Genomic DNA, 20980 nt, shown 5'->3' on the forward strand with positions numbered 1-20980 from the left:
ATATCGAGGTTCTGTTCAAAAAGTACCCGGAATTTTCGTTTTTTCAAAAAAATATTTATTTATTCGTCTACATTAATGTGGTCCCCTTCAAAGTAGTCCCCCCCAGATATAATACACTTATGCCAGCGTTTTTTCCAATTTTCGAAGCACCCTTGATATTCACTTTTGATATGTCCTTGAGCACTCTCAGCGATTTTCTTCAATCGAGGAAAACCGCCGTCCTTTCATGGGTCTCTTCAACTTTGGGAATAGGAAAAAGTCACACGGAGCCATATCTGGTGAATTTTTGCACTTTGCAACACTTTATTTCATTTTTTTACGCAAAATTTAATACAAATTCTTTGACTTTTCAATTCTTCCATTGTAAAAATCGCCGAGCTCAGAAAACACGTCGAACCTTAGCGACTACCACAGACAAAGTAAACAGTGAATATAGCTGAAAATTTCATCATACTTTAGGGGCATGTATACCAACACAATAAAAAAAAAATTTGACAATCAGACACTCCAGACCCGCGAAATTTAATTATTAGTAATTCCGGGTACTTTTTGAACACACCTCGTATTTCGATTCTTTTTTACGCAAATACTAATATATTGAAATGGTTGAGTATCATTATTCGAAATAATATATTTCGATTCTTTTTTACGCAAAATACTCATGTATTGAAATTTTTGAATATCAGCATGCAAACAAATGGGTTTGAGTTTCTCGGAACCATTTAAACTTTAAATCCCATCGCTCCGAAGGGATGTTTTTCAAGTGCCGAAATATTATTTTGGCCGTCATTAAACTGAATGTTTATTGCTTTTCAAAGAGGTTCATATTGCACTTTTATGTACACATGTAACGGCTTTTAAAGTTGCATGCTCGCTAAAATTATTCATATAAAAATGTTCAACAATTATAAAATATTATTTTACTTAAAAATATTAAAAATATTATTGTACTTAAAAATACTTAAAATGAATAAAATTGCATTTTGAATATAGTATCAGACTATTATATTGTTTTAATCAAAAATACTCACTATTATAACTTGTATTTTTTTTAAGAAGTATAGAATTTGAAATTAGTATTGAAAAATTATTGTTAACATTTTACAATATTGAAATTAATTCTGATTTAACACATCAGATACAGGCAATAGAATTCATTCTAATATTGTGATATGATATTTAACGAGTTTTAGATCTTTCTTGCACTTTTTTATTAAAAGTACTCAAAATTCGATATTGAGTACTATCGATACTTTCGCCACGATATTTTTTTGGCATCGATATTTTGATTAGATACTTTTTAAAGTACTCAATATCGATCTTTTGCCTCGATACTTCTAACACTACACATCATATGCAATACTCATTACGCAGTATTGTTTTGAAATCTTTTAAAACAATGCATTGCATTTATTCGTTTAAGTTTCGTAAAATGTAAATATAAAATGTCGTGCTCGTTCGTGATCAACATATGATAAATTCAATATTTTGCTAAATGAAATGATTTTCATTGAAAAACTGCCCCATCACAAACAACCCTATGCAGCAATATCAATTACTTTACTTGGAAATATAGATCGTAAATATTCTTGCAAATGCAAAAGACCTTTGCCTAAATTGCTACAACAAATTGAATAAAATATCAGCTTTAGTAGATAAGTTCTAACAACAAAATAATAAAATATGAATGGATAAACAGTTGGGTTTCCATCTAAAAATACGAAGTATAAAGAAGTTTCAGCCTAATAGCTCATAGAACATTCTGATTGCACTGAAATATGAGTATAAAAATATAATTGAATTTACCCTCTTCGAAAAAAATCCTGTCGATTCATCAAGATAATCATGATTGATTATGTGTACATTACACGCTGGTAGAGACTGCCTCTCCATTTATCGGCACAACAAATAAATAAATTTATTCATTTAATACTTACAATTATGTTCATCAATTATGTGTATCATATTCTTGATTTTTTCGTAGGTCCAGCGCCATCGGATGGCTACAGTGTTGCAGTCTGGTTTCATCCAGGAGAGTTCATCAGCGGCAGTGCAAATGATATCGATCCTTTCCAATTAGTTTTCAAGCAAAAGATCATAGTAGTAACCGTGGCATATCGGTTAGGTATATTTGGATTTTTCACTACAGTAGATGGAGAAGCTCCTGGAAACTTTGGACTCATGGATCAAGCTGCAGCATTGAGATGGGTTAGTTAGTAACTGAGTAATTATAAAAATAATAATTACTCAGGAAACAAGTACATATAATGAAAATAATAATACTTTGGAAAACTACGCACACTCGTTAATTACATTGCAAATGTTTTTGTTTTCAAAATAAATCTTAAATGAGATTCTTACTTGAATTGAAAGAAGAATAAAAAAGAATTTAAAAAATTAAAAAAAAAATAACTTCGAATTAATCTCAAATGAATTAAAATTAAAAGTTTTGATAAATATTACTACAAAAATAATAAACAAATAAAAAGATAAATCTTCCAATTAGTTATGCAAATTTTCACACTGTAAAATTGTTAATAAATTTATTTTTTATTTCTAAACATGGTCGACTAATTGATTAAATAATATGTTTTAACGTCAAATAAATTTTTTTAAAGATTTATATTTATACATATAAGATTAAGACATACAAGATATAAGACAAAATAGAGCTTTTGTAAAATTGTGATCATTTTTTTATTATTGGGGTTAATTTTTATTAATTCTGTCTTAAGTTTTCTAAAATTAAGACTATTTGTTGAACTGTCTATTTAAAATTTGCAAAACTGGTCGACTTTGAAAGGTTCTGCTTCAAAAAAAAAAATCAGCTAAAGTAGGTGCATTTAATCAGGATTGTAAACACAGTTTCATAATAAAAAAAAGAGTGCGCGTAATGTTCACACGCGATTGAAGTAAAACTTATTTGCTACTGTACAAGTGGTATTTAAGTAAAAAATAATTTTGTTTAATGTTTATTAGTAATATGGTAACACTCGTGATGCACACATCTATTAGTGTCAACCATTTTACACATTTATATAATGATAAATTATAAATTATATATTTATAATAGCATTAAAAATATGTATAATATTTAAAAACAATATGTAATTAAAGTTTGTCATGTAAAAATCGGTTTGTCATTGTAATTAGCATTTAGAAGTGAACCTTTATTAGAGAAATTAAGTAATTGCTAATTAATAACTTTTATAATATTCGTTTTCAATTTTGTGGATTATGTTAAGCAACGCCTAAACAAATTCATGTAATTAAAATTAACATACATTCATTGACTGATGGTATTTTTTTCACTTTTTCGCTGGCGATATACTCTTTGAACAGCTGTAATATCTGTTTTGCAAAAAATATTTTCCATTTCAATAACTTCAAAGATTTATAGAAACTACGAATAATCTAGAAATAATTTGTAATCGATAAACTTACTAATCATTAATCTTATTAATCTATATTTTCAAGAAACAGGGTAAAATATTTTTCTGCTTCGGGCATTTTTCGTTGAATTAAGATTTGTACTACGATGTAACTTTAAAATGTTTATTTATATATGCCGATTTCTTTGTTGATATCGGCACGCATATATCGTTGATGCCAGTACGGATACAACGACAGATCTCTATTCACATACGCGACGATTAATCACAATCGACCCGTATAGAAATGATATTGTCGAGAGCGAATGACGAATTATTGGCACTCGACTCTTATCTTATCTGCCGTAACGCACTTCCGTTGCATTTGCACGGATTTACAGCCTAGTTGCGCCTAAAGAAGTTCAAAATCGAGTATAAAAATAGACACCAAAAATATGTATTCACAAAAACCTAAATATATTATTAAATATAGTCTATCTTTTTACTGTTTGTAGGTAAATAGAAATATTGAACAATTTGGCGGCAACAAGGATTCAGTTTGCCTGATCGGGCACGGTTCTGGTGCGGTGAGCGCCACATTGCACATGACGGCGGGTGAATGGTCGAACGGCATGTTCCATCGAATCATTGCGATGAGCGGAAACGCTTTAACGGAAGGAACGGTTCAGGATCCTAAGAGGCATTTGCGCACACTAAATCGTGTCGCTTATCTGTTCGGCTGCTTTAGAAGACCAACTGATAATCTAATAGCATGCTTACGAAATGTTAAGGTAGGATCAATCAATATGCACATTAGATGGGATTATCACTAATGAATGCACTCTGATCCAAAATAATGAATCAGACACTAATCTAAATTTATAAATCGGCCAAGACATACATACAGTATTTAGATCATTATATGAAATTTTAAATATCATTTGAAAGTACGTACTTGAATAGATTTTTCAAAATAAGAATTAAGAGCTTGACTGCGGGCGTCGACAGTGTGTCAACATGCCTCTTCTTCTTTCTTGACACGCTGATAACAGTATCACATTTATTATAAATCTATCCTCAATTTAGCGGCATAGTAGAACCAACTAGTTAGTGATTCCTATAGATAGAATCACTAAGGATATCCTTCTTTGGATCCCATCATATGACAGGATCCAAAGAACACTTTTTGCCGCCGTCACTAAATTACAATTTTCAAATGAAACTATTTTTGAAATAAAACATGTATAGGTCTGAAGACCTCCTCAATCAACATGTTGAAAAGCAGTAGATTTTCATTACAAATTTCTTATAATTCAGTTAGGCTGGGCTTCAATGCAAATTAAATGTTTTGGATTATAAATATTCTTTTCATTTCTTTATTACATTGTATTGTATTGAGATAATCACAAAATTATATTCTACCTTTTCACTATTTATTTGGGGATTTATTATTGAAAATCTAATTTATACGATTATTACCGTATCATATTAATTTATAATAATAAAGTCGTTTGAATTCAATTATACACTCAAATTAAATTTTAAAAAAACTTACAGATATGTATTCGTAATCCACTTAATCAATAAGAATTGAGATTTAGATTTAGAAAAATTTTCACTGTATATTTTGAAAATAAAATATTCGCTTTTACTAAATATTAATCAATTTCCAATTGATGTCTTTCGAACACTCTTATAAAATCTGTTATATAAATTATATAAATAAAATTAATTTGTTTAACACATTTTATTTCATCCACTTTGGGTTCTTAAGATAAAACTGTAATCAGTAGCTATTCACGAAACACGGAACCTGCATATATGCAAAAGGGCGTAGATTCTGATTAGAATCTCATAATTTTGGTTAATTTTTATCATTTAGCCGCTTATCCTAGACCTAAAATATTTTACTATATTATTACAGACTATAAATCTATCTCCGTACAAAGGTTCATCTAGCCTCAAAGTTTTGACTAGTCAAAAAAAAATTCAACATTATTCACAAAGATACGATTTTTACCACAAATGAAATAATGCGATTTCCAACCAATATTTTTCAAACGGTTTTTGAATTTTCAAGATTTTGGGCTAAAATATTGAAAAATAAATTTACACTTTTCTGCTAATTTCAAAGAAACGGTTTGGCCTGTCATTGAAAATCGTATTGATTAATATTTTGTAAAAGTGAAAATTTTATTTTTAAAATACAGTGAACATTTACCTAAAACTAAATCTCAATTGTAATTGATTAAGTGAATTATGTATAGGGGGAAGTCTCCGAGTGCCGGACACCTAAAATTTTTCATAAATAAATCAAAAAATATTTTACGAATTGTTTATTAAATTGTGATTTATGTTAGATAACAAAGTTAAAAATCAAACTAAGTTAACAAAAACGCAATCTTTGCTAAACAGTAATTAATACTATCAATCAAACTTTGGTAACAAAAAATATGATTTTACAAAGTGGCACCTAGTACTGGACATTTCAAAATAACCAGCATTGAACACATATATAGCCATCTCCACACTATGGAATGTCTGCACATTTGTGTTTGACGAATATTCTTAGATATTGCAAAAACAATCACTAAATATCCACCCTTTAGGCTGGGTCACACCGATGCTCTCAGCTGGAGCATTCATCATAAGATTTTCATTCTTTGACTAGAAAATACAAAAAATGGGGTATGTAGTGACCATTAGCACTCATACAGAACAAAATTAAATTTTTAGAATAAATTACATCAATTCTCACAATCACAACCAAAAATAAAAATAATAAAATTATTATTTTCTTTTTAGGCTTCAACATTATTACAACAAACAGCCCGAGTAACAAAATGGGGTCCAGTTTTAGATGCTGGCTTAAGCAATTCAACGATATCATTTATTCAAGAGGACCCCCGTGCCATGTTCGAGCGCGGTCAGTTCACCCAAGTGCCCGTTCTTATCGGGTTCACGGACGGAGAAGACGCCCTATCAATTGCTGGAAGTGAAATAGATCAGAACGGAATCGACCCTGCCCATTTTGAATCGATGCTAGGTAAGTATAGGTATGATGTCTAATTGTAATAAATTAGTAGTTAACTAAATCATATCTAAACAACTGTCAAAACGGTATCATAAAACGAAACGAAAATCGATTGACGATGCAAGGTTAGTTAGAAAATAACCTGATACTACACTATTGCATACAAAGGTTCAACATCAATCGAAAAATGTGTTGATAATATTTTATACAATTTTATGACCACTAATTACCAATAATAGTCCTGCCATCATTTACACAAATATTCGCAATTTAGAAGAATAGCAACGATTTTAGATATTCGAAAATATCACTATATAATTAGTAAATATCAGTTGCTTATAACTCAATATAGTTTCAAATAGAAAACTATTATCAAGATAATTTTTCTAAAAAATCGTGTAATTAAATATTTAAATTATTATAATTGTGTTTTTATTTGCTGGAGTGACGTTGCCATACGGAATAGGGTGCCGCCTAGTAGTATGTACTACTGAATGAACCAAGCACAACAACATATTTTAAAATTTTTCAGTCGTTATATGTATAAAAATATATTTGAAAATTACAAATTGCACCTCAAAATAACTAAAAATTAGGATGAAATTAGTATTTTTAATATTTTAACTCACAGTGATAAGCCTTGAAGCAAAGGTCCTCGTCATGTGATGTGGATGCTGTCTATAAACGACAGCCGTATACACGTGTTAGCCAAGGTGTTAAACAATTGTAATTTTTAAATTAATTAACCCTCCGTCGGTCGGATATTTATTTACCTTCGAACGGTCGGAGTAGTCTGGCTGGACCACACATTTTGTCGTCCTGATTTTTTCATTGATCGACAGCTAATGAAATTTTAGAAAAAGTCCAGAAATTTCAAGTCGATAGGATTTCTAAAACGTAAAAAAATTTGTAGATTTATATATAAAGCGTCACGAAACGTATAAACAAAAATAAATATTTGTTTTTATTTCGACGCATTGGCTGTTTTACTCATGTTTTAGCATATCAATATGTTTCTTTGTCGAACAAAACACCTCATTCTCATATTAATAAAAACTAGTTGGTATTGGTATTTAGCCTTGAGGCAAGTTACATGAACTTCCCGATATGTGTAAATAATCGACTTAATCAATAAAAAATAAATTAATTTATGAGTGGATTTATTACACATAATTGAAAACGAACGAACACGTTAATTCGGAGTATTTACAAAAAGCAACTTTTCAAAAATCAACATTTATTATATTTGAACCAGTTTCCGTAGGATTTTAATGGTTTAGTATGTTTATGAAGACGGAACCGCGTGGGCTGCGTGGGCTTGAGCCCACCCATGAATTTTGATGGGGGGGCTCAGCCCACCCATCAATTTCAAAAAATTATATGGGCTAATATCTCTAAAAAAAAAAAAACAAGACCACTGGCTGTCTATCTAAAAAAAAAAAAAAACAGAGCCCACCCATCAAAAATTTGGTTCCGACGCCACTGCTAAGTACTATATGATATACCAAGTAAATCGTCTAATTAATTTTAGCTAACGTCAAAAAAACTACCAATTCTCTCAAACTTTGATGAATTTTTAAAAATAAACTACTTGTCGTAAGGCCGTAATATTTCTGTAAGTTCTATAGGACCTTGATATATATCGCTAAAAAAATTGCATAAAAATCGGCTTAAATTTTTTTAACAGTTAATTACAAGAAAACGGCTCGGTAGATTTTCACCTAAAACTAATCAGTACCATTCCCAACTAATATCTTTCGAACAGTTTTTGATTTTTTATTGTTCGGTATGATGAGCTTAAATGTGGACGAAAAGTTTAACACTTTTTTTTAAATTACAAAAAAACGGCTTGGCAGATCGTCGCACAAAACTGACAAACGATAGTCCTCGTCGAGATACATCGAATGGCTTTTAAATTATTGAAATCGGCCCAGCCGTTTTCGAGAAAACGTCGATTTACGGCAAAAAATCTGTTCACATACACACATACTTTTTCCAAATTTGACTCATTCGATTCAGAATGGCTTGACAACGTCGAGAAAACATAAAATTAGCGAATCGGATTTTTTGATGAAAACATAAACTTCTCCTTCGGGAAGTTGATAAAACCTCGAATTAATAAAATTTATATTTCAAAGGTCGACAGATTTTATGATTTTGTACCTATTTAAAAATATGCCCTTTAACATTAATACTGTCTTCTATTAATAATCTATAAATTCCAGGTGATACTGTATTAGCTGAAATGCCCCCGACAGACAATCAATCGTGCCCATTAGATAATCAGCATATAGTGGATGCGGTGTCATTTTTCTACAGTCCTCAACCACCTTCAGAAGACCCGGAAGATCTTCGAAAACGTTACATAGCCTTCATGACCGAAAAACACTTCGGTGCCCCATCATTTCTTTTTGCTATGTTATGTAGCAGGCACTCTCCTACATTCGCTTATAGGTAGGCTTTGATAATTATTAATATTTATTGGTGAATTATTTTGTTTATTAAGTTTTTGATATATATAGTGTGAATAATACAGCTTTCCTATTATCTTTATAAATTTAATATGATTTTGGTTTTTGATTTGTCTTAAAAACATCCATAACATAAGAATTTTTTAATCAAATTGCCATTTCTTCTTTGTGGCATCATAATAAATAATTTTGATTTCGATATTCATTGACTGATTATTGATTATTACAGGTTTGACTTAAAACCAAGATCGGTTGCTGTAACGTCAGGACTACCAGAATGGCTTGGCGTTCCCCATAGGCTCGATTTAGCCTTTGTATGGGGCGTCCCTTATTGGGGACTGCTCTCAGATGGGACGCCATGGGATAGCGCAGACAAAAGAGTCTCAGATATTGTTATGATATTTTGGGCAAACTTTATTAAATACACTAACCCATCGAAAGTGGGTGTTTATATCCGATGGGATAACTTTACATCAAAATCTCCAGGATTTCTAGTCATTGATAGAAGTTTCAATATGAGCCATTCGGCAACTATGAACTATAAGGTATACTCTTATATTCTTACGATTATATATTCAAAATATTCAAAAATATGTTATCAATTAAATGTTGTATATACTTAGTTCACTTTTGTGCATAAAATTTAAAAATTCTAATTATTTGGTAACTGATAAAAAAATCTTTTTATTAGTGGATATTATATAAGGACCAAATTTTTATTTTACGATTTGATTTTTTTTAATCTTCAAAAATTTTGAACATCGTTAAGATAATTCAAAATTGAATACAAATTAAATTCAAATCATACTGAAAAAAATTCTTTGTGATATATAATTGTATTTTTTTTGTTTATGTTGTGTCGCTTACCATATATGAAATATGAATATTTTATTATAGTGTAAGGTTTGGTCAGGTGACCTCTGATTTGTTAATTAGGGTAACATCAAACTTTTTAATATTTTTGCACTGAACGAAACCTAGGGCTAAACGTATGGCTTTTAAATAAACTGATATGCACAAAAAATAATAAAACTTTTATTGCTGCATCCCCCTATCATTAGAACTAAACTCATAAAATATTCGTATACATCGTGCCTTCCGATTTATAATAAGATATGGATTTATTGTCCACAATACTCTATTATATTTAATTAATTCCAAATAATTTTTATTTCAGGCTTTTGAATTCTGGAATGAATATTTTCCAAAAGTGATCGATGTTTCTGCAAACTGCTGCAATATGACTGATATTGCTTCAACAAATTTCGAATTATGTAACGCATCAATATTAAGTGGATTACTGATTTGCAGTTTAATAACATTTCTATTCAAATATGGTTAAGTTGTAAATGAAATAATTATTGTAAACAATCTTATGTAAATATTAGCAATAAATTTAGATAATATGACATTATATGGCTAATTTGGAATTCGGTAATTAATAACATAGATTCCAGATTATTTAGATATGACTTGATGTACTTACTCAGGTTTTTTCCACTTGTTGAATATGAAGTCTCCTTCTCATTCATTGAATATAAATATTATCCACACATATATCAAAATCTCTAGGCTTTCGAACAAATTAGTCGAAATAACCGCACTGCCCGAAAATACAAAACTAAAAATTATTTCAACTTCACTTACAGTAATTATTTATCATTATTTATAGCAAATAATATAATACATATCACTGAGACTACATAATTTAATCATTTTTCGAAATTTTGCACGGTCGGTCAAAAACTGCTTGAGAAACGGGACCACTTTGCATTTTTTTTAACCAGATGCTATATTTAGATAAAGGTTTAGCCTTTAAAATAGTGTCTTTAACAAACATATACCATCTGCTACAAAAAATATGAATAAATATTCCTTTAGAATTCGTACTAAATTCGAACGTATAGTCCTTTACGTTCGAACGGTAAATGCATTATTATGAAATGTTATAATTAACTCACGATGTGAAATAACACAAAAATTAATAAGAATTTGTATCATATTTATAGGAGCACTTACTACTACAAAACCGGCAACTGAATTAAATTATTTTTGAACATTTCATATTGCTGTTGCGAACATTACGCAATCTGCCGGATTTAATATAAAACGTACCAAAATCAAAAACTAAATTGCAAATAAATTCAACAGACGTCGAACAAAATTGTGAATCTAAACAAATTCTTGGAAAATTGATAGTTACCAATTTCCATTAGCATTTTTAAATGGATATTTCTCAAATAAATTGGTCATAATTAGCAATTGATAACGTTGAAGCAATTTTGGAAATTCAAAAGGCTAAAATTTACAGTTTAAATTAATCCTCCACTTTTCTTAAATAAGTTGAATATATTCTTAGTCAGACAAACAAATCTTTTATGTTATTAACCTATGATTTAGACTAGACTGTTTAAATTTCAAACACTTTCAATTAAAACAATTTCAATTAAAAACATATATATGATTTTGTATAAAAAAATTCATAATTTAAAAAATATTTTATTATTAATAAATACATCCATTTTATATAAAAAAAAACAATACTATTTACTGTGTTCCAGTAGATAATAAAGCTAAAAGTCCACCTGCCGCTCCAACTGAGAGAACATAGTTACTATATAAAACAGTCAAGGAATGTTTTTAGTAGTTCTGTAAATATTTTATTGAAAAGAGTTTCAAAACACTATGTGAGTTTGTTAAAAGCCAGACAACACACTATTCGATCTAATATTTGGCATTCAACAAATTTGAAAAACTATTGGATCTGAAGATTATCATTAAGTAGCTTTGTATATATTTTAGCAAAAAAATTGATATTATTGCAATTATACAACATGCCACTAAACTTACATTAACATTTCTTATATAGAAAAATACAAATAAACAGTTCTAACTCTGTTTTCATTTTTTAATAAAATCAGTATCTTTTCATCTTAATAAAATGAAAGCTTAATTTACTTTTTATGATAACTGATGACAATTTTTATCATTATTAGGATGCATTGAATAGTTAAAAAGAAATTTTTTTTTAGCCTGCACTGATTTTCATCACGTGATAATAGCGAGAATATATGAACACATCACACACATTAAATTAAATGTGACAAATTCTTTTCAAAGGCAAATGTGGTTATTAAATTGCAAGAACTGTTAAAATACACATGTTTTTATTTGTAATAATTTGTAATAATAACAAATCTAAAGCTTACCAATCAAATTTTTATATAGACGCAAATATAATATATTTTTATAAAGGATACACTGCAGGTGTGAATGACCTCAACAAATAGAAGCTGCTGAAAATTACGAGCACCAAGAAAAGAGCATTGTTGTAGAAAATTGAAAAAGTAGTTGCTTCGTAATCAGCAACTTCATTCTTCTTCCACAGAATTCTGTAAATATTACACATTATGGTCTTTCGCTTATAAAACACTTATATCACTAAACTTTCAAATTTCTTACGATCACCATAAATAATTGACAATTTATTAGTGCCTAATAAGTTTCAAAACACTAATTAAAACCTTAAAGTTCTTTAGGAATATCTAATTTACCCAAAGTTATGAGCAAACACTGTTGTAGTTAAATTTTCATATTAAGTATGTAACAGTCTATTTTATTATGCGGACTTCTGTCCAGTCTGGACTAATTCTAATGAAACTACATATTTGGACATCAACATTTCCAAATTAAGTACTTCTTATTTAAGAATTTATTGAAAATTAACTAAGAGAAGCAAGAAAATTGTTGTGATTTTTTATATAAAAGATAATAAGAATGTATCATACTGTTTAGACTTTTAAAATAATTTACGGTTTAAGTAATTCTATGTAATTACCTTTCATCTTTTTCTTTCTTGCTCATTTTTTTATCTTCAGCCAATTTTTTAGTCATTTCTCTAACTACTGCATCTTCTCTCTTCACTGCAACTTTATGTTTAAGCTGGAACTTTGTGTTACAATAAGCCATAGCGAGAAGATATGTGCTTCCAGCAGTTACTAAGGCAAACCATACTAACGATGAAGTTAAATCTAGCATATGAATTCTCCAAAATAACCCTGAATAAAATATATGATTTATGAAAATGCATGTAAAAGATTTTTCAAATATATTTGTATTAAAGTACACTAATAAAAGTTTTATACTTACAAATGGGAATTGATGAAATTATGAAAGCATTTCCATAAAATAAGGCAGAAGATTTCGTTGACACATTTCTGCTGAAATCTTGCAACAATAATTCTTCTTCCTTAGTAAAAGCAGCTTTGTTCGCTTGTTTATTTGACATTTTGATGAGAAATTTTATAATGTTTCACTTAAGAGAACTACTAGTACACACACGTTTACTGTAAAATTCGAAAGCGGTGTAAAGAAAATTTCGTGGCGCTACACGACTTGCATACGTGTATCCAAACGGAGAAATGTCACACATTAAGTTCTAAATGAAAGCACTAGATGGCTCATAAACCAGGATTGTCCTCCAATTCGATACACATGGGAAACACCATGGAAACACGTAAGCAAAAACGAATATTTTAAAACAGTTTTTGATTTTCATGATTAATACAATTTATTTAAGTTAAGTAGAAGTTAAATAGAGGTAATCATGAAATTGAAGAAAAAAGCTATGCTAAATGATGGTGTGTCATCATACATTTCCCGAGCGTACAAATTAAGCATTTGTTGTTGAAAAATCTATTTGTTTATTAATCTATAGCCATAGATAATTAAACATAAATATCCATGGCCTTGTACAGGGCCTATTATCTCAGAACAAAATCCGCGTTCAGAAGGGTTAATTAGAGGTCTTGTAGTCGCAAATTTAGCGCTAGTGAGCCGATGAAAAAGTATTATCAAATGTTTTATGCTGTTTATCAGTTGACAAAATGGTGATTCTTGTTCGTTTGTGTTTGTACATTTGTTAACAAAATTTCATTATGAATTGCTCTGAAATGCATAGCTCTTTGACGATATTAATGGAACAGCTTCAAACTCAGATGCAGGACCGGGCCCTTCTATCTCAGTGCAAAATCCGCATTCACAAACCGTGTTTAAAGTATCGATATCTAGGTGAGAATTTGGCGCTAGTGAGCCGATATCAAATGACAGTTTGTTAATTCTCTAGCATCGATCTGGGTTGTTATTGTGAGGATAAATACTGCGTAGTGCATTGGCAAAAAAGCAAAAATGAATTAAAATTGAAATACTTTATATTGACGACATAAAAATATTAAAATATATATAAAACTTTTATATTTTATACTGTTTTATACATTGTTTAATATAATTGTTCATAGATAAGTAAACATTGAATGTGTTGAATTTTTAATTATAACTAATGTATATATTCATATACAAAATTTAAATAAATTTCGATTTTTAATAAATATTTCCATGTACAGGATTAGTCAAGACGCGCGATAACGATGAGCCTTATCTATTATTATCTATGGTAGAATTCATAGAATATCCATATTAATTATATTGTCTAGGGCATTGATCCATCCTATCCATACGATATACTGTTTTAATGATTACAAAATTCTGCTCTACTGTCAGATTTAAAAACTTTGTCTATTAATGTTATATTGTCTAGGATTAATGTAATATTTATGACTAGAGTTACCAAGTTACCATATTACAAAAAAATCGAGAAAATAGTTTTCTTCTAAAAAAAACTATATAACATTGAGGTTAACTGTGTTCGATCGGTGTTTATTGAATTGCAATTAATTCAAAAGCAATAATTATTTCATGGGAAGAAAGAAAAGAGCTTAATCGCCCTAATATGAATATAAACAGTTTAATGTTTGTGAACAATATTAAAGCGTTCAGGAGTTTTCATAAGTTATACAATTACAATGCAACAATAAAGAGTCCGCTAATAGAAGTAACGCGTTTATTGGCTACCAAATCTGTGAATATATTTAATCGACAAACTAAATTTTTACAAAGAGAAAGAGCTGCATTCGATGAGAATGTGCATGTTTATGATTACTTAAAAGAGGAAGTTGGCTATAGACTTTCTGATCGTATATTTGATATTAAAAAAACTTTTAATGTTGCCGTGGACTTCGGTAAGTAAACGTTTAAAATTTCTAATTATCATGTGAATATATATAATTAATTTTTAATTGTAGGCTGTGGTAGAGGATATATTTCAAAAAATGTGTCTCATGACAATATCGAAAAGCTTATAATGTGTGATATGAGTCCAAAAATGCTGGACCAGGCGCATTGTGCGGAAGGGCTAGTGACATCAAAACATACTTTGCAGGATGATTATTTGCATGTATAAATGTATATGATCAAGTTTTTCATAAATTATTAACCTAAAATGTGAAAATGACTATTTTTCTTATAATCACATTATAGTTTGAAGAATCAAGCATTGATCTTGTCTTATCGAGTATGTATTTGCACTGGATAAATGATTTACCAGGATGTTTTAAATCAATTTTAAAAAGTCTAAAACCTGATGGAGTTTTTATGGCAGCCCTATTAGGAGGTGATACTTTATATGAACTAAGGTAAATAAGAATGTCATCCTTAATTAGTCGTATACATATAAATACAAAAGCATTTTTGTTATGCTTGTTTTAAAAAAAATTCTGCATTTCCATTCCTCTTGTAGCTTGATGTAAATCTTACCACCTAATGTGGTGATTAGTAAAAATTGAATCTTGATTTCTGAAAGTATAACAACATTTTTGCCATAGATATCACTTCCTAAAATGTGATCTGTTTTGTTTGTTTGCGCAAAAATTGCTTTTTTCTGAATATAAATGTTTATGACTCTTATTGTTAAAAGTACACTCACAGTTTACAATAAAGCCTGCAAAGTTTTGAGGCAAAGTCTTTTTAACGGCTATTACTGCTTTGGAGAGATTTTCAATAACTATATTTGACAGAGCAGCTGCTTTGTTTGATAGACATAAAACACAGAATATGGAACCCAACTATATCATTATTTATTTATTCAACGCCTGAGGCCATAATACAGTACAATACATTTTAAAGTGTACAAATTATAAACTAAAGATAATATGTGAGAAAATTAGAGTATTGAGAGTTCATAGATAGATAGCTCTGTATATATACATAACACTTAATATAAACTACAAATATATAACACTAAATAAAAACTAATAATATTAAACATTTAATCAACTATAAATCACTACTTAAAACAGTCATTTGAGGATAATTTTTTTGGCTTGATTTTTTATATTTGTCACAGAAAGACCAAAGATATCAATCTCAGAAGCAAATTCATGTATTATTTTTTATATTCTGAACATGGGTGCGGGTGAAACAAATTTAGTTTTAACTGTAGGTTTCTAAAGTTCTATTGTTACGTAACTTAACATTAGGTACGACAAATTATTATGTTTCCTTAAAAATAAATGCAGATTACTTTCGGCGATTCAGTTTCTCCCAATTCTGTATCTTTAATTGCCTTTTTAAATTATATTATAGCGCACTTAAAAGTTTAGTTATTTGATGCTACTGCCTGAATTAACATTGCTTATCAAAATATATAAATCAACACCAAAATTACATATTCCTTATATACATAATATAAATTTACTTCATTTAGATCATCACTGCAATTGGCGGAGTTAGAACGAAGAGGTGGCATATCAGCACACATTTCACCATTTGCAGAGGTAATGAATAAAAGCAATTGCTAAAAATAATATTCATACAAAAGAGTCATTTCAGTTATTTTCATTATCAAATTAGTGCTTGAACTTGCAAATGAATAAGCAAATCATCTTTTGTTTCTGATTTCAATACCAAATTTTTATTCTCTGAACATTATTTACTCACATGGAATATGCAATACGGGAACAAAATACTTTGATAGATTTACCTTTTTCAAATTATTAACTCTCACTAAGTAAATTTCAAGACTTTGTATGCTAGTAACTAGATTCTTAAAATTTTAATAGGTTGCTAAAATTGATTTCATTTTTATGGTATAAAATTGAATTTGAATATATTTTATAAATTTTGAGTTCTCATATAAAAAAGAATAAAACATTTTTCTATTTAGGCGAGAGACATAGGTAGTTTATTAACTCAAGCGGGATTTGTGATGCTTACAATAGATACTGATGAAATTATTGTTGGATATCCTACAATGTTTGAGCTTCTCAATGATTTGAAAGGTATCATAATTGTTCAATTGGTTTTTGATTACAATATTTATTATTCATTAATTACTTTTGTAGGTATGGCAGAAAATAATGCTGCTTGGAATAGGCCCTTGCATCTTCACAGAGATACACTTCTAGCAGCATCTTCTATTTATAAAGAAATGTATGGAAAGGTAGGAACAACTTCATTTGGAAAACATATTTTTTACACAAAGCTTGTAGTTTTAGTCTAGTAAATATTTCTAAACGTCGCCCAACGCAATGTTTTTGTATGTCAAATATAATAATTATTTTGTTTCCCTATTTCTCGAGTCTGAATAAAAAACAAATGCAGACTCCTTTCATCGAATAAATATAATATAATTTTAATTTTACATTTAATAATGCTAATCTCATATATTATAAAAATAATTTTAACATAATCAGCTTCTATAGAAATCAATTGATTAATTTGAATTCCAATTTGTTTATTACTTTTATTCATATTATACATGTTACGTCTACTAGGAAAATGGAGTGCCAGCAACATTTCAAATAGTATATTTAGTTGGTTGGAAACCTTCACCTGATCAACCACAACCTCTTCCTAGAGGATCAGCTACAGAATCATTCAAAAACTTAGGAAAAATAAGTCACAAAATGGCAAAATCTTAAACACACTATCAAGTGCTTAAATCGAAAGTTAAGTTTTTAAATCAAATGTTTGTATATATATATATATATATATATATTATATATATATATAAATTAATATAATAATAATAAATAATAGTAAAATATATAAATGCATGTGTACATATGTATATACTTATAGAAATTTATAGAAATAAAAGGCACTTTTACCAGCATTAGCAATCAAAAATTCAATTCTGTACAAGTAATTAACATATTTTCAATAGATTGCTGGCATTTATTATATTTGCAACTTAATTGTTTTTTGAAATTTATAATTAATGTCATATGGTTAATATAGTAATCAAAACCAAATAAAATTATAAATTAAAATTATATTATAAAATTATTTGAGTCTTTGATAACTGTATAAATTATTATAATAGGTAATTGTAATTGTAATTATAAGTTTAATGGCATATAATTTATATTATTTTCAGCTTGTTTTAAGTATAAAATTAAAACCAAATTTTTATTAATGAGCTAAAATAATTTCATAAAGCAATTTTAACTGAATACTTTGAACAATATACTTCGTATAACAATACTTTATACTTTATTTCCTTATCCATGACTTTATATTTCGATAAATAGAAATATTTTCGCAAAGATTAAATTTTCTGTTTGAATTTCGCGCTTTGGGTCAGCTGTCATTTTGCTAACTTAAGTCATTTCAATTGTCAAAAAGAGATTTTCGTGAATGAATATCGATCGCGTTAATTAAGAGTTTTTAATTATATCCTTGATTAGTTTTAATTAAGTTGTGCATCAAATTGTTTAATTAAATTTGTAGATCAATATGATATAAAAATATATCATGCAACGTTTTTGTAAAAAGCTGAAAAATTGATATGTGTGGAAGTGTACCTTGAATTGTCATAATTATCTCTTTCAGGAAACCCCATTTTGAAACAATATTATAATTAATCATTTTATTTGCAGTGTTAATGTATCCTTTATCTATATATATATATGCAATTAGCAAATGTATATTTCATATATGAATATGTAGGTTATGATGGCGCATTTCCACATCATATCAGTCTATTCAATTTTGAGTTCTTTACTTAGACAATTGTAAAATTTCGAATACACTTGTAAAAGACAAAGTTATGTAGTGGTTTTAAAGAAGTGATTTTGCGGCAATTACTTGAGATTTCTGGCAGATGCTCCAAAGGTGATTCATTTATTAGTTTTGTGTTCTGCTAGCTTCTGCAGAGGATTACTAACAATGTAAGTGCAGAGCATGTTTTATACAATGCGAGTCAAAGAATATATTTCTGATATTATATTCAGGCATTTATCGTAATACATCTAATGCACCTGTATTGAAATTTGAAAATCTTTGATGTTTGATGCAATATTGTTTGCCATCTTCTGTGAAACTATAATTTGAATAGAAATAAATAATAAGATATTACTTATAACTTATAACTTATTTTTCAAAAAAGGTTTACTATTACTGACCGGATTTGTATTACATGCTACTTTTTGTATGGAAAAATTAATTGGAAGATGCTCTGAGAACTTGTCCCTTTCTTATCTGATATCATTTATATATATAAAATATATGAATTAAAGCAGCCTGGGTATATTTTACTGAAATATTTCATGGCTCGTGAATTATTATTATTATACATACATATATCTGCTGAAAATATTGTTTATATTTGAGTTAATATCATTTTATTAATAAGGTACACAATTTGTTTTTTTTTCCAAAGCATAGAATACAATTCATCTTTTGTTTATTCAACGACTACTATACAAATAAAAAAATTTAAATTAATTTGGCAGACATGTGTAAAAGTCTATGTTCTTATTTAATTTGTTTTTGGGAAAACATCTTGATTAAATTTTTGTATCTATTTACACAAATGCAAATCATGTTTTCAATCAATATGAAGGAAAAATCTGTTCTTCTCGATGACATTTAAAATAATTTTTATTATTACAATTCCCTAAATCATCAATCAAAAGTGTTTTTGTTTTATAAATGATACTATGACACTGATTTTGTGTGGAATTCAGAATTCTTAAATTAAAAACAAAAATTAAAATTTTGTTACTAAATTATTAGTTAGCTTTTTGTATACATTGATTACTTATTTGTTAAAAGAGCTCTAGCATCAATCCTTAGACCACTCCTAAATTAATGGTGTTTCACATTCCTAATTTAATGGTCATTCTATTCTAAAGAGTTTGTTTTTCAGAAAGCATTTCAACAGCAAATATATTTTATATTTCCATTCATAAAGAGCAAGTTACTTACTTTGTTACATAAATCTCTTTTTTATAACACCTCTTATTTATTATTCTAAGATTTGAAATTTCTGATTTTTGAAATTGCATTTCTAGTATCTTGAATCATGTGTTTTCCCTGTAGCGATATTGACTGCATGTACATTCTTATTATTGATTGTTGGTTTTGATCAAAATGTTCAAAATACTTAATTTGACTTTTCGAATTGTCAATTAAATGCAGCTTTTAAAAGCCTTTTATTGTAATATAATAATTTTAAAATTATTCAATTATACTGCTGCATAGCTAAATGATAGAATTTTATTCTTTTATTGCTAAAAACAATTTTGATCAGGACATGCAATCAAAGTTTCAAAGAGTTGACTTGAATGATTAGACAAATCATAATTTTGTTTACAAGTTTATTATTCGATTCAAGTTATAAAAATTATTTAACACAATTTCTAAAGGATAACAATCAGCTTTAAACAGTTTTGAAGTTTTTAATGTTCAAGTTTTTGAACGTTTTTTATTATTTCATTTTAGTTTTATTTCTTTTATGGTTTTTTCCAATAATTTGTATGTTATTCAAGTCAACTACATTTGTTTTTGTCTCGATTAATTGTAAAGGTTTCACATGTTTTATCAAGTCATATAAACAATTTTTATTCGATTAATATAATTTCATTTTATCGATTAATTAAATAATTCTTTTGAATAATTTTTTTTTTAAGTCCAAATTTTGACTTAAAAAAAAACCTTTTCGATTAAGACAGACGAGTTAATTTTGCATGCTATATCATCCCAAAGCCAACATTCGAATGAATGAGACCCATATTGAAAATTTAATAGCGAGAAAATTTTATTGGGGCATATTTAAAAATATTAACTAAGACCCAGTAATTTTTTCTGGTTGTGAAAATTTCACAGTGGACTTCATTTCATTCGAGGGTAGGCTTTGGGATTTGGCGTGAGGGAACACTAAAAAACATAAAAAAGTTTCAACGCTGAACGGAGAGTGAAATCGC

The 20980-nt window shown here is 28.4% G+C and overlaps 3 protein-coding genes across 3 annotated transcripts in view; 2 read left to right on the forward strand and 1 right to left on the reverse strand.

The window, feature by feature from the left end:
• The first annotated feature begins 1500 nt into the window (after nt 1–1500).
• On the forward strand, nt 1501–10218 carry LOC113385795 (neuroligin-4, X-linked-like). Its single transcript, XM_026623629.1, has 7 exons — nt 1501–1579; nt 1985–2208; nt 3887–4162; nt 6177–6417; nt 8631–8859; nt 9106–9421; nt 10054–10218. Exons 1-7 carry the CDS (start codon nt 1501–1503, stop codon nt 10216–10218), a joined length of 1530 nt encoding a protein of 509 aa, XP_026479414.1.
• Nucleotides 10219–11396: 1178 nt separating this feature from the next.
• On the reverse strand, nt 11397–13196 carry LOC113385112 (translocon-associated protein subunit gamma-like). Its single transcript, XM_026622923.1, has 4 exons — nt 13026–13196; nt 12715–12934; nt 12137–12268; nt 11397–11490 (listed from the first exon to the last, which is right to left on the reverse strand). The coding sequence occupies exons 1-4, from the start codon at nt 13162–13164 to the stop codon at nt 11424–11426; spliced, it is 558 nt and encodes a 185-aa protein (XP_026478708.1). The 5' UTR covers nt 13165–13196; the 3' UTR covers nt 11397–11423.
• Nucleotides 13197–13331: 135 nt separating this feature from the next.
• Nucleotides 13332–20980, forward strand: part of LOC113385796 (arginine-hydroxylase NDUFAF5, mitochondrial-like) — a 9454-nt gene continuing 1805 nt past the window's right edge. Inside the window, exons 1-9 of the mRNA XM_026623630.1 lie at nt 13332–13392; nt 14705–14953; nt 15017–15168; nt 15252–15406; nt 16477–16546; nt 16936–17050; nt 17114–17211; nt 17546–17686; nt 18723–18787. Coding sequence (XP_026479415.1) covers nt 13332–13392; nt 14705–14953; nt 15017–15168; nt 15252–15406; nt 16477–16546; nt 16936–17050; nt 17114–17211; nt 17546–17686; nt 18723–18787 — 1106 coding nt within the window. The remainder of the gene's footprint in view (nt 13393–14704; nt 14954–15016; nt 15169–15251; nt 15407–16476; nt 16547–16935; nt 17051–17113; nt 17212–17545; nt 17687–18722; nt 18788–20980) is intronic.

Source organism: Ctenocephalides felis, unplaced genomic scaffold (genome assembly GCF_003426905.1).
Source record: "Ctenocephalides felis isolate EL2017-DRISC unplaced genomic scaffold, ASM342690v1 CF-g0.4_SCAFFOLD_03571, whole genome shotgun sequence".
NCBI classification, from domain to species: domain Eukaryota; kingdom Metazoa; phylum Arthropoda; class Insecta; order Siphonaptera; family Pulicidae; genus Ctenocephalides; species Ctenocephalides felis.

Coding starts and splice junctions, on each gene's coding strand:
- LOC113385795 (XM_026623629.1), top strand. CDS start 1,501: ATGATTTTCATTGAAAAACTGCCCCATCACAAACAACCCTATGCAGCA. Junction 2,209..3,886: donor AAGCTGCAGCATTGAGATGG/GTTAGTTAGTAA, acceptor TACTGTTTGTAG/GTAAATAGAAATATTGAACA. Junction 8,860..9,105: donor TCTCCTACATTCGCTTATAG/GTAGGCTTTGAT, acceptor TGATTATTACAG/GTTTGACTTAAAACCAAGAT.
- LOC113385112 (XM_026622923.1), bottom strand. CDS start 13,164: ATGTCAAATAAACAAGCGAACAAAGCTGCTTTTACTAAGGAAGAAGAA. Junction 12,935..13,025: donor AATTTCATCAATTCCCATTT/GTAAGTATAAAA, acceptor TATTTTATTCAG/GGTTATTTTGGAGAATTCAT. Junction 12,269..12,714: donor AAGAAAGAAAAAGATGAAAG/GTAATTACATAG, acceptor TAATATTTACAG/AATTCTGTGGAAGAAGAATG.